The sequence below is a fragment of the Sciurus carolinensis genome, chromosome 4 (genome assembly GCF_902686445.1).
Source record: "Sciurus carolinensis chromosome 4, mSciCar1.2, whole genome shotgun sequence".
In the NCBI taxonomy this organism is placed as follows: domain Eukaryota; kingdom Metazoa; phylum Chordata; class Mammalia; order Rodentia; family Sciuridae; genus Sciurus; species Sciurus carolinensis.
Genome location: NC_062216.1, coordinates 71981384 through 71996465, shown reverse-complemented (window position 1 = coordinate 71996465; position 15082 = coordinate 71981384). Strand labels below are relative to the sequence as shown.

The 15082-nt window shown below is 49.4% G+C and overlaps 1 protein-coding gene across 1 annotated transcript; it reads left to right on the top strand.

Annotated features, from left to right (window-relative positions):
• The first annotated feature begins 954 nt into the window (after window positions 1–954).
• On the top strand, window positions 955–15050 carry Tnfrsf1a (TNF receptor superfamily member 1A). Its single transcript, XM_047551757.1, has 10 exons — window positions 955–1297; window positions 9216–9369; window positions 9618–9746; window positions 10016–10165; window positions 10405–10483; window positions 13020–13090; window positions 13200–13313; window positions 13615–13643; window positions 13835–14090; window positions 14175–15050. The coding sequence occupies exons 1-10, from the start codon at window positions 1259–1261 to the stop codon at window positions 14480–14482; spliced, it is 1329 nt and encodes a 442-aa protein (XP_047407713.1). The 5' UTR covers window positions 955–1258; the 3' UTR covers window positions 14483–15050.
• Window positions 15051–15082: the final 32 nt, after the last annotated feature.

Genomic DNA, 15082 nt, shown 5'->3' with positions numbered 1-15082 from the left:
CTCTGCTGGCTCTGCCTCTAGCATGGTATATATCTCTGGGCCTCACTCTTCTCATCTAGAAAGTTGGGGGGGTTGCCATAGATTCTCTTTCTAGGGTCAGTTCTGATGGATGTTACAAAATATTTGGGAAAAGGATGTTGGAAATGGACTAGTGATTCCTCATGGAGATACCCGAATGTCCAAAGCATCTTCACAAATATGGTCATTGATCTTCAAGACCTCACTTTCCCCTTGTAGTTGGGCAGACATTTTACCCCCTTTAATAAAGAGGAACCAATCAAGGCTCAGGAGCAGGGTTGCTTTGATGTCCCACAGTTGTTGGCAGAGCTAGGATCAGCAGCTGGGGACACCTGCCAAGCAGAAATTGGTTGAGAGCCAGAGGGTGGGGGGCAAGGATTAGGGTCCCAATTAGGGCAGAAAACTAAGATTAGGATTACTCTGAGGGTTGGGTTGGATGGGTAAACTCCCACCAAAGAGGGGGATTAGGATGCCAGTAGAGAACTCCCGGGTAAAGGGGAGGGCCACTAAGGAACACTAAGTACTTAACCAAGGTCAGACATTTGTCTTGTTTCAGTAAATTCATACAGCAACCCTGTGAGATAGGCTATCTTGGTTTTGCAAAATGAAAAATAGGCTCAGAGAGGTTAGGTTATGCGTCTAAATTCACCCAGCTAAAAAGTAGAGGATTCTGAACTGGAATTCAGTCAATTTGACAATTTGACTCCAAAATCATGGTTGCTTTTCTGAGAAAGGCCAGTACTGGGGGCGGTGGGGGCGGGGGTGGTGTAAGTGCACCTTGGGGTTTGGTTGTGAATGACTGGATTGGTGGGGTGAGGGTGCAAGGCCTCGGGATCTGGGACTCTGGTGCCTCTGACTGGGCTACAAAGCGTTAAAGAACCTTGGCCCCCTCCACCCTCCGCCCCCGCCTCCTCCCCGGGCTCTTCCTGTCCCTGTTGCAACACCACCCGCGCCACTCTCCCTTCCCCTCCCACCTTCTCTCTCCTCTCTGCTGTAATTTTCTCCTTTAATTTGAATCCTTCAGATTCAGGCTCCATTTCTGGCCTCCAGGGTTCGAGGTCTCTTGCCCTGAGTTGTGATCTCCTCCCCCAAGTCTTAACGCTCAAACCCCACCCCCACCCCAAGGCCCAGAGTGCGCTTGGGACCTCCTTGGCAGACCCGTGCAACTCCGGCAGCCGCTGCCGCTGCGCCGCCGCCGCGAGCCGCAATGGGGGAGTGAGAGGCCCACAGCCGGCCCGTCATGGGCCTCCCCGTCGTACCTGGCCTGCTGCTGCCACTGGTAAGACCAGGGTCAAAGGGAAGAGTGGGCTGGTGGGCAGGCGCCTCCTGGCAGGAGGGGGCCAGACTTTCCAACTTTGGCCTGTCCCTGGTGCCACCCTCAGGTCGGCTGCCTAACCTCAGCCGCTGACAGTTCAGGTTTCCCACTGATCCTTTTCTAGAAGGGGCTGCACAGAGGCAGGGGCAGTGGGGGCAGGGAGGGACAAGTTTGAAAGGGAGAGAGAAAAGGAAACTCTGACAGCTGAGGAAGTTTGATTGGACCAGGGGGTGTCTGGGAATTTGGGGGCAGGTGGAAGGCCAAGGGTGGGGTGGATTTGGTAGGGGAGAGGGAAGGGATGGGAGAGGGAGGTGGGTCCTCTCAGAGTCCAGAGGATTCAGAATTCAGTCCCTCTGGTCAGCAGGATGGCTCAGGAGTGTGTTGGGCTGTTGGGTGGGAAGGCTGCCTGTGGAATTTGGCTGAGCAACCTGTTAGAAGAGGGCAGGAGGTGGATGACTTGTGAAATGGGGAAACTGAATCTGGGAAGTGATGATGGGTTGGTAGGGTGGGTTTGGGATCTGTGTGGTGGTGGGTATTTGAGAGTGGGAAACTGGATAGGGACAAGGCAACCAGTGGAAAGTGATCTGTAGGCCCTGCCGGCCTCCCGCCTGGGGGCCTTCTCTACCTTTCTGCCTCAGCCTCAACTTCCAGACTGGTGGCTTCTGTTGGATGGACTCTCCCTAGGTAACTAGTACTCCCTTCATCTGTCTGGTGTCCCTGGGTCTGTCTTCCAACCCCCTCCCCATAGACCTAAGAACAATCATTTGGTTTCTTATTCCACAGTTCAGTTTGGGGAAGTTGGTAGCAAATTGTTTTCGTCACTGGAAAATGTCCCTTTCATTTCATGGCCTCAGCCTTGTTTTAATGTATCCTTGATCTTCACCAATGTCCTGGAATTATCCTACTCCGATATCTAGAGCCCCTGGCTCCCCTGTCTAGTGGGGTGGACTTTCCCTCCTTTGTGGGCAGTCTCTACTGGTTCCCTGACTTTCTGTGGCTTCTCCTAGTGTCTTAGACCCTTTCTCTCCCCACCATGCCTTCCCTTTCTGTCAGTCTCCTGAGCCCCACTTGTGAGCCCCTTTCTGTCCCTCCCTTCACCTCTTCTCCGATCTAGTCCCACATTTCTAGACTCTAAGCAGCACCTACCTGTCTCTGTTGTGGTCTCCTTCTCTTCTCATTCTCCTCCTTCCTGTTTCCTCAGTCCCACCCTGTCTTCCCATCTCAAGACTGTCCTTCCCTTGGCTTCTCTCCCCCTACCATCCAGCTGCCCTGTCTGCTTAATTCTGTTCTCTCTGTGGGGTAGATCACCTGGATTCTTGCCACAGCTGTGTGAACCTGAGCTGGTTATGTGACTACTTTATGCCTTAGGTTCTTTATCTCTAAAATGGATGTAATTGTCATGACTTTGTAGTGTTGTTTTAAGATTAAATAGATGGATACATGTTAAGTGTTTATTCAGTTATTAAGTGCCTACTCTGTGTGAGACACTGTATCAGGTGCTGGGATTTCAGTGGTAAATGAAATTCCTACTCTCAAGTTTATGGTCTAGTAGGGGAATAAAGTATAACAGATAAAAAGTATTCAATAAATGTTTAGCTTTTATATTATTGTCATTAGTAGTATTAGTAGTAATTATTCAGTGGCTCTACCTGTGTTTGGAAAACAGAGTAAAGGTAGTCTGAATAAGGGTAAATGTCTGGGCTGGGAGTATAGCTTAGCAGCATAGCACTTGTCTAGCATTTGTGAGTTCAATCCCCAGCATGGGGTAGGGGGAGAGTACCTGGCATCTAGCTGCTTCAGCCCCAGTAGGGGGTGTCACCACTAGGGACAGAAACCTTTCCTGGAGCTGAGGGGGCAACTGGAGGCAGGCAGGGTCTGTATAGGGCTGTTCATGGGCTTTTCAGGTTATCACTGTTCAATAAACAGTACAGATCACATAGTACAGAGCACATGTACTATGTATGTATGTGTATGGTATATGTGAGAGCGGGAGGTGTTGGCAGGAATAGGGAACAATGAATACGGGAAGAGTGTGGGAAAGCAAACAGGAGTCTGCTGCTCTCAAAGAGTTTGCAGTCTAGGGACCAAGATAGCTTACAGGAAAAAATGATTTCAGAACACTCTGGAGGACCCACTGAGGTATTTTGAAGGGTAGTCAGGAGCACTGATGGGAGGAGTGAACTGGAATCCAGCTGCCTTCTTTTCTTATTGTTTGTTTTTTTTTGTGTTTTTCTTGGTACCAGAAATTGAACCCAGGAGCACTTACCACTGAGCCACATCCCAGCCCTTTTTTATATTTTGTTTAGAGACAGGGTCTTGCTGAGTTGCTCAGAGCCTTGATAAGTTGCTGAGGCTGGCTTTGAATTGTGATCCTCCTGCCTAAGCCTCCTGAGCTGCTGGGATTACAGGCATGTGCTACTGTGCCCAGCTCCAGCTGCCTTTTCTTGCTTGGTGAATCTCAGCTCCAGGAAACCCAGGTGTTTCCCCAGCTGATTCAGGTGTCTCTCCTAAGCTGTGGACTGGAGCACCCTCTGCATAGATCCTAGGGCCTTCAGTGTACTGTCTTCAACTCATTGTGAGTTCTTGAGAGCATGATTATCTATCTCAGTATCCCCAGCACCCACATGGGGCCTGGCACATAGACTGTCCCTTAACTGTTGAATACATTAAGGAACAAGGAATTGGTTGGATGGGATGAGGGAAGGAAAACCTCATAGAAAAGTGGATGTGGAGCTGACATTTAAATCACCATCTGGTGACTAAGAGGGAGGAAGGCGGAGAAATTGAGAGATTGGTTTGGAGGAGAGTAGAGGAATGAAGAGATGGGATTTTGTGTTGAGAGGTGGTGGGGGACAGGAGCTGAACTTACTAGCTGGAATGGCCATGTGAGGAACAGTAGAAAACGAGAGTGGAAACATTGGAGTGAGTGGGTGTGTGTGAAAAAAGAACCTTGAATATGGATCCAGGTAGAGGAATTTATTAACTATTCTTCAGGGGGCCCATTCTGTGCCTAGACTGTGTTCAGAATAAAAGTGCCAGAGGTGTTCCTGACGTGTGCATTCAGGAAAGGAATGGAATGATGTTTAAAGCCAGGCCCTGGAAATGGAGAAGATTCTCCACACTTGTGGTGCAAGTTGAAACTTGAACACAGATAAGAAATATGTGGGAAGCCTAACCAGGTGGCTGCAGTCCCAGCTACTTGGAGGCTAAGGCAAAAGAATCACTAGAGCCAGGAGTTTAGGGCATCCTGAGCAGCATATTGAAGATTGGAGCAGGAAAGGGAAGACATTTGTGATCATCATAATCCAGGTGTGAGGTAACCAAGGGACAGGAGAGAAATGAGAAATCACAGACAAATGAACTGGCAAATGAACTGACAAGACAGCAGCAGTGTTAGGGACAGGGGCTGTGAAGAGAGGGCTGTGGCAAATGTGTTTGGTATTGACACCAAGAATTTTGTGGTATGACACTTGCTTAGGTGAGAGATGAATGAATTCAGTTTGGGGCATGGTAAGTGTTGGAGACAAGTGCTGGGGACTAGCCACGTGGAAGTATGGGTCTGACAGGTTGGAGTAGAAGTTCCCAATGTTATTTCTGCCTATTGTTGGTACATGCTTTATTCACTTATCAGTGGGTCTCATAATCTTCAGTAGAGGTGTGTGCATGTGTGTGCATATGTGTTGGGGGTACACAGTTTGAAAACTCTCCCCAGGAGATAAGTATACTTCAATGTGGAGAGTGCTATCTCCCTACTTCCCTCTTGAGGTCATCACTGGTTTCAACTGGAATGGAAGACAGATCAATCTGTCAATCCATGTTAATCTGTCCCTCCAGTTCTGTGGGCCTCATGGTACTGAGAGGATTCCTAGGAGGGGAAGACAGGGTCTGACCAGATGCTTTCTGATCTCTCATTTCATGGGACTTGTGGTCTGTTTGGGGAGATCATATCTATTCATTTGAAATAACCATTTTATGATAAGAGCCCAAAGTAGATATGGTCACTTCATGTTATTCAGGGTTGCGGGGGCTGAGTGTCTAATGAACATGAGGAAAACATGTGTCATCATCAATGAAGGGCTGCATGGGTGGGAGGTGGGATTTCAATAGCGCCCTTTCAGGAGACACCATCATGATCTCTTCTAAGAGCTTGACATTAAACGAACAAACACATTTAAATTTAATGAACACATTGATGTGGGGGAATGACACAGCAAAGTGGGTCCCTGAGTGATGGCTGGGTCAGGGTTAGACCACAGGGTCCATCTCTGCTTCTCGCTCCACTCTGCAACCCCGCACTAGCACCGGAAGTCACACTTTAAAGTCTCCCCAGACGGAAGTTGTGTGGGGAGATGGAGAGGTGCTGGTCCACCCCCTCAACTGTCTCTCCACAGGAACCCCCAGTTTCCTGCCCTTTCTCTGCTCCAGGCACAGGCACTCAGGCTGGGGTTGGGCCCTCAGAGCTCACCTCCTGGTTTTGCAATTTTGCCACATAAGGCAAGTGCTATGAATTGGGCTCACTTGGCCAGCTGGACCAGCAAATGGTGCCCCTTGATGGGAAGCCTGATGGCGTTGGCACCTCAGGGTCAGAAAGGGCTGGCCTAGGGCATGCTGTGAGCAGTGAGAGACTGGGGAAGTAGAGCTGGCTCCTCACATCCCTACTTGCTTGCTCTTTCATTCCTGGAAATGAGGTGTTCAGAGCTCTGCAGTTTTTTCCTGTGCAGTCAGTGGGCTTGGGAAGGAGTTGTGGAGCCTCAGAACTGGCCCTATTTTCTAGGGATTATCTGGGGACCTCAGGGAGGTTCCCAAACCCAACGCAACTGGCCAGAATTAGGCAGGCTGTGGGAATGTGGTGAACCCAGAGTGGGAGGGCAGCTTTGGTTTGCTTCCTGCTGGAACTAAGGAGTGTCAGGAGGCTGGTGCAAGAGTCCAGGGAACGGATTTATCTGTCCCTGACTTGTTGAACTAGGAGAAGAAAAAGGGCGGGGCCAAGTTTAAAGGAAGGATACTGAGGGCGGGAAGGAACTGAGTGGCCCTCTGGGAGAGGTAGCTATTGACCTGATGGACAGAAGCCAGGGGTTTGAGGGAGACTTCCCTTTGGGATGGACCGAGAGGGAGGCATTTCCCTGAAATCTGTGGGCCAAGTGGGACAGGGGTCCATTGCCTGGATCTATTAAGGAGAGCAGGGGGGTGGAAAGGGGCTCTGAATAGAGTGGGAGGGAGAGGCCAGCCCCCTGGAGGAGGGATGAGATGGGATCCCACTTGCTGGCTGGGCCCTTCCTTCTGCTGACTCATAACCCTTGGGGAGCTGGGGAAGCTGCTAGTTCCCTCTCCTCTCCCCTCCATCCCCCTCCCTCTGGACTGAGTCACTGGGGTGGAGCTGCTGGGAAAAGATTTCCCCTTCCCGGATTTGACTTAACCCCCAAAGTTCTGGATAGGGGACACGTGTGTGCGTGGTCTGAGAAAACCTCACTCCCTGCCTGCCTCTAGGAAGCTCATTCCTTACTGGCCAGAGGTCCCTGAAAAGCTCCCTCCAAGGCTGTCCTGGGACTGGAGCCCCTCAGTGCCTCTTCCTGATTGCCTCTGCATGTTGGCTTTGCTCCAAGCCCCTTGGATGGGATTCAAAGTGTCAGTGACCTTAAGTACTCCATGTTTTTCTTCGGGGAAAGGAGCCACAAATTTCAGGGTTGGAAGTTCTTCCCATAACCAACCTTCCTGTTGCCCTGGAAGCCCCTGCCCTCTGAGTGTGTGGATGCACCCCTGCCTACAGGGGTTGCTGTTGTTTCTGTGTGTGGCTTTTCATGTTTGTGTCTGAGGCTTGGGCTTCCTGACCTGTGCAGCTGCCAGCAGCAGTGACTCCCTGCAGACAGGGTGCAACTTGCCTGCCTGCTTGGCAACTGGAGCTGTTAGGATTGTAGGGCCTGCAGGGAGCTGTCAAGGCTGGGTGGCTGTGGGCTGCCAGGTCCTCTTCTCCTGGGTTTCTGTGATCTAATTAGTCTGTTGCTCCCCAGTGGGGCTGCTTTTTTTTTTTTTTCTACTGGGGTTTGAACCTAGAGATGCACTACCACTGAGCTACATATACAGGCTTTTAAAATTTTTATTTTGAGGGACTAGGGTTATGGCTCAGTGGTAGAGCTTGCCTAGCACCTGTGAGGCACTGGGTTTGATTCTCAGCACCACATAAAAATAAATAAATAAAACAAAGGTATTGTGTCCATCTACAACTAAGAAAAAAAATTTAAAAAAAATTATTTTGAGACAGGATCTTGCTAACTTACTGAGGGGTCTCACTAAATTGCCCAGGCTGGTCTCAAAACTTGTGTTCCTGCTGCCTGAGCTTCTGAATAGCTGGGATTACAAGCATTACAGGCATGTGCATCATGCCAGGCTTTCCCAGTGTTTAACATACTTTGAGGACATCCTTGATCATTACGTAAAGAGGAAAAGAAGAATTGAGGCTCAGGGAAAACCAGATTAAAGGCCAGTTTGTTGCTAAATACTGACTCCTGGCTTTGCTTTCTCCATACTGAAACCAGAACCAGGAAAGCAATTTAGTTGCTGTGGGCCTGGCCCAAAGCTATGCAGCTATAAACCTGCCTATCCAGATACCCGACTGTGCAAAGGGCTTATCCTGCACATACCCTCAGCTCCTGATCAGTCATTTAAGCCTGATCTCCAGCCTCTGGCCAACTCTAGTTACTTATGACCCATATGCTTTTGCCCACTCCTGCTCCCACCTAAACTTTCTCACCCGCCTACCCCAACCCTTACCCCTGAAGTTTTGCTTTGACTCCCCTCCCCATTTGTCCTTACCAACTTAGGATGTGTGTGTAAATTTAGCTGTGGAAGGTCATGCGACATGGAATATGAGGGCAGGGTCCTAAGTAAGGTTTGATACAAATGTTTGAAGAAATGCTTGACTGCGGGGTGTAGCTCAGTGGTAAAGTGCTTGCTTAGCATATATGAAGCCCTGTGCTGAAAAAAAAATTTCCTCTGCCCACTCCCTAGGAATTGTACCTGCAGGAACATCACTCACTTCCATCCATCCCCATCTGATTTTCCCAAAATACCTTTATATTATTTTATTTATTTTTATTATTATTTATTTTTGTGGTACTGAGGATTGAACCCAGGGGCACTTGACCACTAAGCTACATCCCCAGCCCTCTTTTAATGCTTTAGTTTGAGACAGGGTCTTGTTAAGTTGCCCAGGCTGCCTTGAATTTGTGATCTTCTTGCCTCAGACTCCTGTGTTTCTGGGATTACAGGCAACCCCCACCATGCTCGGTTTATCCAAAATACTTTAGTGGTATAACAATCCAGGGAAGTTTACAGATCCTAATTGTTCACTTCTGTAAATGTTTATGAAGTGAATACACTGAGAACCCTGCCAGGCACAGATGGAGAAACACCACCTCAATCTTTAGGGTGGCTTGTTGGAAAAAAAGGGCTATCATGTAAGTGACCTGCCTGTTCCCAATCCAAAACACATTCCCTGGGCTGGAGGCTTAGCTCAGTAGTAGAATGTGTGCTTGGCACATGGTGGGAGGACCCCAACACTGCAAACAAAGACAATAGTAAACATTCCTTGAACGTTTGCCCTGTGTCCCACACTGTTGGCTGTGGTGGGAACTCTGAATCAGGGGTAAAATAAAGTCTGGGCCTGGGGCCTGCAAGCTTTGATTTTGGAGGAGCAAAAATTAGCACACAAAAATTAGCTCTAGGACAGTTAGAGAACAATTAAGCACGAGATTGCTCTGTGCCACCTGTCGAAGGGAACAGTTCCATGAGGAGGGATTTGAGCTGTAGAGGTTTTAAATTTGCTACCACTAGCCCGCCCACACCTTCCTCTCCTGATGGTGTCCCCTCTCTGCTTCTTCCCCAGGTGCTCCTGGCTCTGTTGGTGGGGATACATCCCTCCGGGGTCATTGGACTGGTCCCTCCCTTTAGGGACCGGGAGAAGAGAGATAGTCTATGTCCCCAGGGAAAATACAACCACCCTCAAAATCATTCCATCTGCTGTACCAAGTGCCACAAAGGTAGGAGAAAGTGCTAATAGTGAGTCCCCTCAGCTGTGGGGCCTTGAGTCTTCCTTTGCTTGTTCCAGATGTTCCAGAACCTGGGTCCCTGCCCCAGGTCCTCTAACTTTACTGCCTTTCTTGGGCTGGGATTTTCTCCCTCCTTTCTTCTCCTAGAGACTTCAGGGAAGGGATCTAGGCTGGTCTCCCTAGTGTGGGCCTCCTTCGGTGAGTCTGAGCTCAGTCTAACCCTGATACCCCATTCTCAGGAACCTACTTGTACGATGACTGTCCAGGCCCAGGACTGGACACAGACTGCAGGGAGTGTGAGAGTGGCACCTTCACTGCTTCTGAGAACCACCTCAGACAGTGCCTCAGCTGCTCCATGTGTCGCAAAGGTGCGTCTCAGGAGAGGGCGAGGGCTGTAATGAGAGTATGCATGGTCCAGACTTTTGGGGGGACTTGGGTGTCCTGTGAGGTATGTGAACTGGTGCTGGGGGGTGTAGGCAGGAATGAGTGTGCTCATGTGGACCTGTGTGCATGGTGTGAATGTTACAGAGACAGATGCACATGGTGGGGGGGGGATCATGGGATACAGGGTAAGGAGAAGTGAAGTTAATATGGAAAAGGGATGCAGGACTCAAGCCCCATCTCCTCCCCTCACCAGAACTATTCCAGGTGGAGCTTTCTTCTTGCACAGTGAACCAGGATACCGTGTGTGGCTGCAGGAAGAACCAGTTCCGCCAGTATTTTAGTGAAAAACGTTTCCAATGTGTGGACTGCAGCCTCTGCCTCAACGGCACTGTGAATATCCCCTGTGAGTGTGGCCTGCCTGATTCCAAGCCTTCTCCCTGCCCTGGGGTCAGCCCATCTCCCAGGAGGAGATGCCACCTTCCTGCACCCCTTCCCCATGAGGAGTGTGCTCCTTCCCACTTTTGTGGTCATGGGTCTGAGGATCACCAGTGCTTCTCTGTTCATTCCCACCCTATACCTCCTCTGTTCTGTGGTCCCCAGGGTGTAGGGTGCACCTCCTTTAGCTGTGCCTTCTCCCCACAGGCCAGGAGAGCCAGAACACTGTGTGTACCTGCCATGCAGGGTTCTTTCTAAGAGAACACGAGTGTGTTCCCTGCAGTGAGTGAGTATCTGCCAACAGCAGGTGTTGGAGTGGGTGGGTTGGGGGCTGGGGTAGGTGGGGTATTTGTGACTGAGAGCCTCTAGCAGAGCAAGGGAGACACCCAGAATGCTCATTCTCCTTCTGACCAGTTTCATCAAGACACCAGATAACCCTTCCCCACTCCCAGCAACATGTTCCTCAAATCTTAAGAAATCTTTGAGCCAGGCTCAGTGACACATTCCTGTAATCTCAGCGGTTCTGGAGGCTGAGGCAGAAGGATCACAAGTTAAAAGCCAGCCTCAGCAACTTTTAGCAAGGCCCTATGCAACTCAATGAGACCTTGTTTCTAAATAAAATATAAAAAAGGGCTGGAGATGGGGCTCAGTGGTTAAACCACCCAGGGTTCAATCCCTAATACCAAGGACTTGCAGTCCTTCCTACTCAGGTTTTCAAACACTTGGGCAACAGGGTCTATTATTGTTCATTGATATTAGGACATCATTTACTTTCGCATTTCTAAAATCAGATGGCAACCTTACAACAACTGTTGATGTATCATGTTTTAATAGGCAGATTTGTGAGCATATGCTGTGTGTGTGGTATGTCAAGAATGGTGCCTCTTATTATTGAGGGCATCGTAGGTTTGATGTGATATGGTATTTCTGCCCCAGTCCCCTTGACCAGGTCTTCTCACTCCTTCTGGATTCACAGAGGCTGTTCTTTCTTCTCTTTTTTCTGTACTGAGGATTGAACCCAGAGGTGCTTTACTACTGAGCTACATTCCCAGCCCTTTTTATTTTTTATTTTGAAGCAGTCTCACTAAGTTGCCTAGGCTGACCTCAAAACTTGCCGAGGCTGACCTTGAACTTGCAATCCTTCTGTTTCAGCCTCCCAAGTCACTGGGATTATTGGTGTGTGGCACCATGCCCAACTCAGAGGCTATTCTTGCACACTTGCTTGCCAAGAAGAAATTTTGAGGACTCTCGGAATTGAACTGACCTGGGTTTAAATCCCAGCATAGCCACTTGCAGGCTGTATAACCTTGGGGAAGTTATTAACATCTCTGAGCCTTATTTTTCTTACCTTTAAAGAAGGATGTGGGGCTAGGTGTATAGATCAGTGATAGAGCACTTGCCTAGCATTTGGGAGACCCTGGGTTCTGTCCCCAGTAACACATACATACACACACACCCACACACACACACACTTACAAAAGTGTCTGACACCAAACTATTTCTTTCTTTTTTCTTTCTTTCTTTCTTTCTTTTTTTTTTTAGCCAAGCTTTATTCCTTCTTGAGAGCTCCTACTCTCATCCCACATGATGTTCACCATAAGCCTGTGAGGTGGGCCCAAGTGCCTTTTCCTGCTGTCAGATTTCTGCTGAGAACTCATATTCCCAAGCTCCTTCCAGCTTCCCCAATGTAGTTATCACTCCATACTTCCCAGTGATAGCTCCCAACATGTGAAGATGTGCTGCTTCTATAGAGGACTCTGGCTGCCCCTAGTGAGATGTACTTTTACATTCTTCATATGCATGTTTGATACCCGAATGCCCAAAGCCAGGCGCTCTCACCAGCAATGTTATTTGAGAAAAAGCCCTTTAGACCTCCTGTGTTAGTCAGCATTCTATCCCTGTGACATACTACCTGAGACAATCAAGTTATAAGGAGGAAAATTTTTATTTTGGCTCAAGTTTTAGAGGTTTTAGGCCATAGTCAGTTGGCTCCACTCTTTCTGGCCTGTGGTAAGGCAGAACATCATGGCTGGAGTATGTGGTAGACCAAAGCTTCTTACTTCCTGGTGGCTGGAAAACAGGGAAAGAGAGAGAGACTGAAGGTGTAGAGGTGAACGGGCTGGGGTCCCATTCTCATCCACGAGCACTCCCCAGTGACCTAACTTCCTTCCACTAGACCCCACCTCCTAAAGGTTCCACCACCTCCTAGTAGTGCCTCAGGCTGGGGACCAAGCCTTCAACACATAGGTCTTTGGGGGGACATTCCCGATCTAAACCATAGCACCCCTCTGTGCCACAATCCCATCACCGAAGCAGTGATAAATAATAACTCATTAATAACTATCATTTATCAAGTACTTACTATGTCAGGCTAATTATCCCTATTGTACTGATGAGGACACTGAGGCTTAGAGGTGAAATGGCTTGCTTGTTTCACAGTGATACTCAATGAATGGGCTGGAATTTATATCCTGACCTTGACTCCCTTGACTATTACCCCACCCCCCCATGATGGGGATGGAACCCAGGGCCTGGTGCAAATGCTCTACCACTGAACTATACCCTGTTTTGTGACCTTGACTGCTGTTAACTTTTTTTCAGCATAGCCTTTTCAAGATCCCTTCAAATTCCAAAATTAAATAGTTTGGTGATTAACTGTTTCATTCTTCTGCATCAGTTCTCAAAATAGGTTAAATTCCATTGTATTAAGAGAGAGCAAAAATATTTGTAAAGCAAAGTATTTCCAACAATCTCTCTGCGTGTTTTCTTTGTGTTCCTCTTATGGTCAGGTCTCTTTTCATTAGTGCTGTCTCTTCTTTTAGCTGTAAGAAAACAGACTGCATGAAGTTGTGCCCACCCGTATCTGAAAATGTTCAGGTCCCTCAGGACTCAGGTGAGAAGAAGCCATAGTGTGCCCATGTTCACCTGACCTCCTGCCACCCCGTGCATCCCTGGCTGTTCCCCCTCCCCTTGTAACTGACCAAGATCTGCTTTGTCTTCAGGTACCACAGTGCTGTTACCCCTGGTGATACTCTTTGGTCTTTGCCTTTTTTCCTTACTTTTCATTGGTTTAATGTGCCGTTACCCACGGTGGAAGCCCAAGCTCTACTCCATTGGTGAGTATGGCCTTTGGGAGAGTGTTTGGTGGGGATGTGGAGATAAGGTGGGTAAGATGGAGGGATATGAGAACAAGTGTCCCCTTAGGTTGCTGCTGAGGATCCCAAGCTGGAGGTGGCCCTGGATGGCTGGTGGGAGGTTATGTGGCATCAGCAGTTCTCTAGTCCCTGGGGCCACATAGTTCCTGAGGCGTGTTACCACAAGTCCCTATGGCCAGTCCTAGTGCAAGTTGCTAGGACTAAAAGGGGAAGTGAAATTTATGACACTTTTTTTCTTTCTTTCTTTCTTTTTTTTTCTCAGTTTGTGGAAAATCAACTCCTGTAAAAGAGGTGAGATGAAACCAGGGACCTTCCCCAAACTTCCCTGATTATTCCTATAATGTTAGAATACCCAAATACCTTTCACCACATAGGCTTCAGTAGTAATTCCATCTAGCCCCATCATTCCCCCTCCCCAAGAATAAAGAAGCTGGGGTTCTTTTCCCTTCAATTTCACGAATACTATGCCTTCTGTCTTTCAGGGGCAGCTTGAAGGAATTACTACCAAGTCCCAAGCCTCAGCCTCAGGCTTCAGTCCCTTCCTTAGCCCCCCTCAACCCTCCTGCTCCGTCTTCACTCCCAGTGAATGGTCCAACTTCGGGACTGTGTCACCCGGAAGAGAGGTGGCCCCAACCCACCAAGGGACTGACCCCATCCTCACCTTGCCTGTCACCTCCACGCCCATCGTCACCCCAGTTCAGAAATGGGAGAACTCGGCCCAAATACAGCGCCCTGATGGTGAGTTTGGAGGGAGCAGGACTGGTTGGAGGGTGCGAGGCGGCGGGCCCGCCAATAAAGATTGATTGTCTTTATCCTCTGCAGCCGACCCGGCGACCCTATATGCGGTGGTGGATGGAGTGCCCCCATCGCGCTGGAAGGAGTTGGTGCGGCGTCTGGGACTGAGTGAGCACGAGATCGAGAGGCTGCAGCTGCAGAACGGGCACTGCCTGCGCGAGGCGCACTACAGCATGCTGGCTGCCTGGCGGCAGCGCACACCACGACACAAGGCCACACTGGACCTACTGGGCCAAGTGCTTCGTGACATGGACCTGCTCGGCTGCCTGGAGGACATTGAAGAGGCGCTGCGTGGCCCCGCCTCCTTCTCAACCACACCCAGGCTTCTCCGATGAGGCCACGCCCCCGCCTCAGGGAAGAACACTGCCCTGGTAACCGCTGCTTCCAACTCTGGCAGCCTACAGGGATGGTCTTGCGAGATGCCCTCGGGACCTCCTTTTCTGGAGAGGAAGGACCTTGGAGGGGCAGGCGAGAGCCGGCAGCCACTTACCTGGTGCTACCCCCTCGGTGTATATAGCTTTTCTCAGCTGTCTGAGCACTGCCCGCTGTGTGCAGCGCCAGGAGTGGCGCGGGTCTACTCGTGGCTTGGCTGAGCGTTTCTACAGCCCAAGGAGTGGTTGCTGGGATAGGTGTACCATGCCTCATGCCTGTTTTGGTTGTAGAGGATCCAGCAAGACTGCTCAGGGGCCCCTGGTTGGTCCTGGGCCCTTTTTCACCATAGATAAGCAATCTTTTTATCAGTTATGTTACACTAATGGAAACTCGGCATTTGCCCCTGTCCTGGTAAGCAGAGTAAGCTGAATTGTCCCATGGCAGGGGCAAGCACAGAACTACAGGACTTCAGCTGGAGCCGTGGACTTTTGTAAATACACTAAAACTGGGAATTAAACCTCTGAGTCTGGAGGAGTAGTCATTCACTGTTAAGAGGTTGGGGC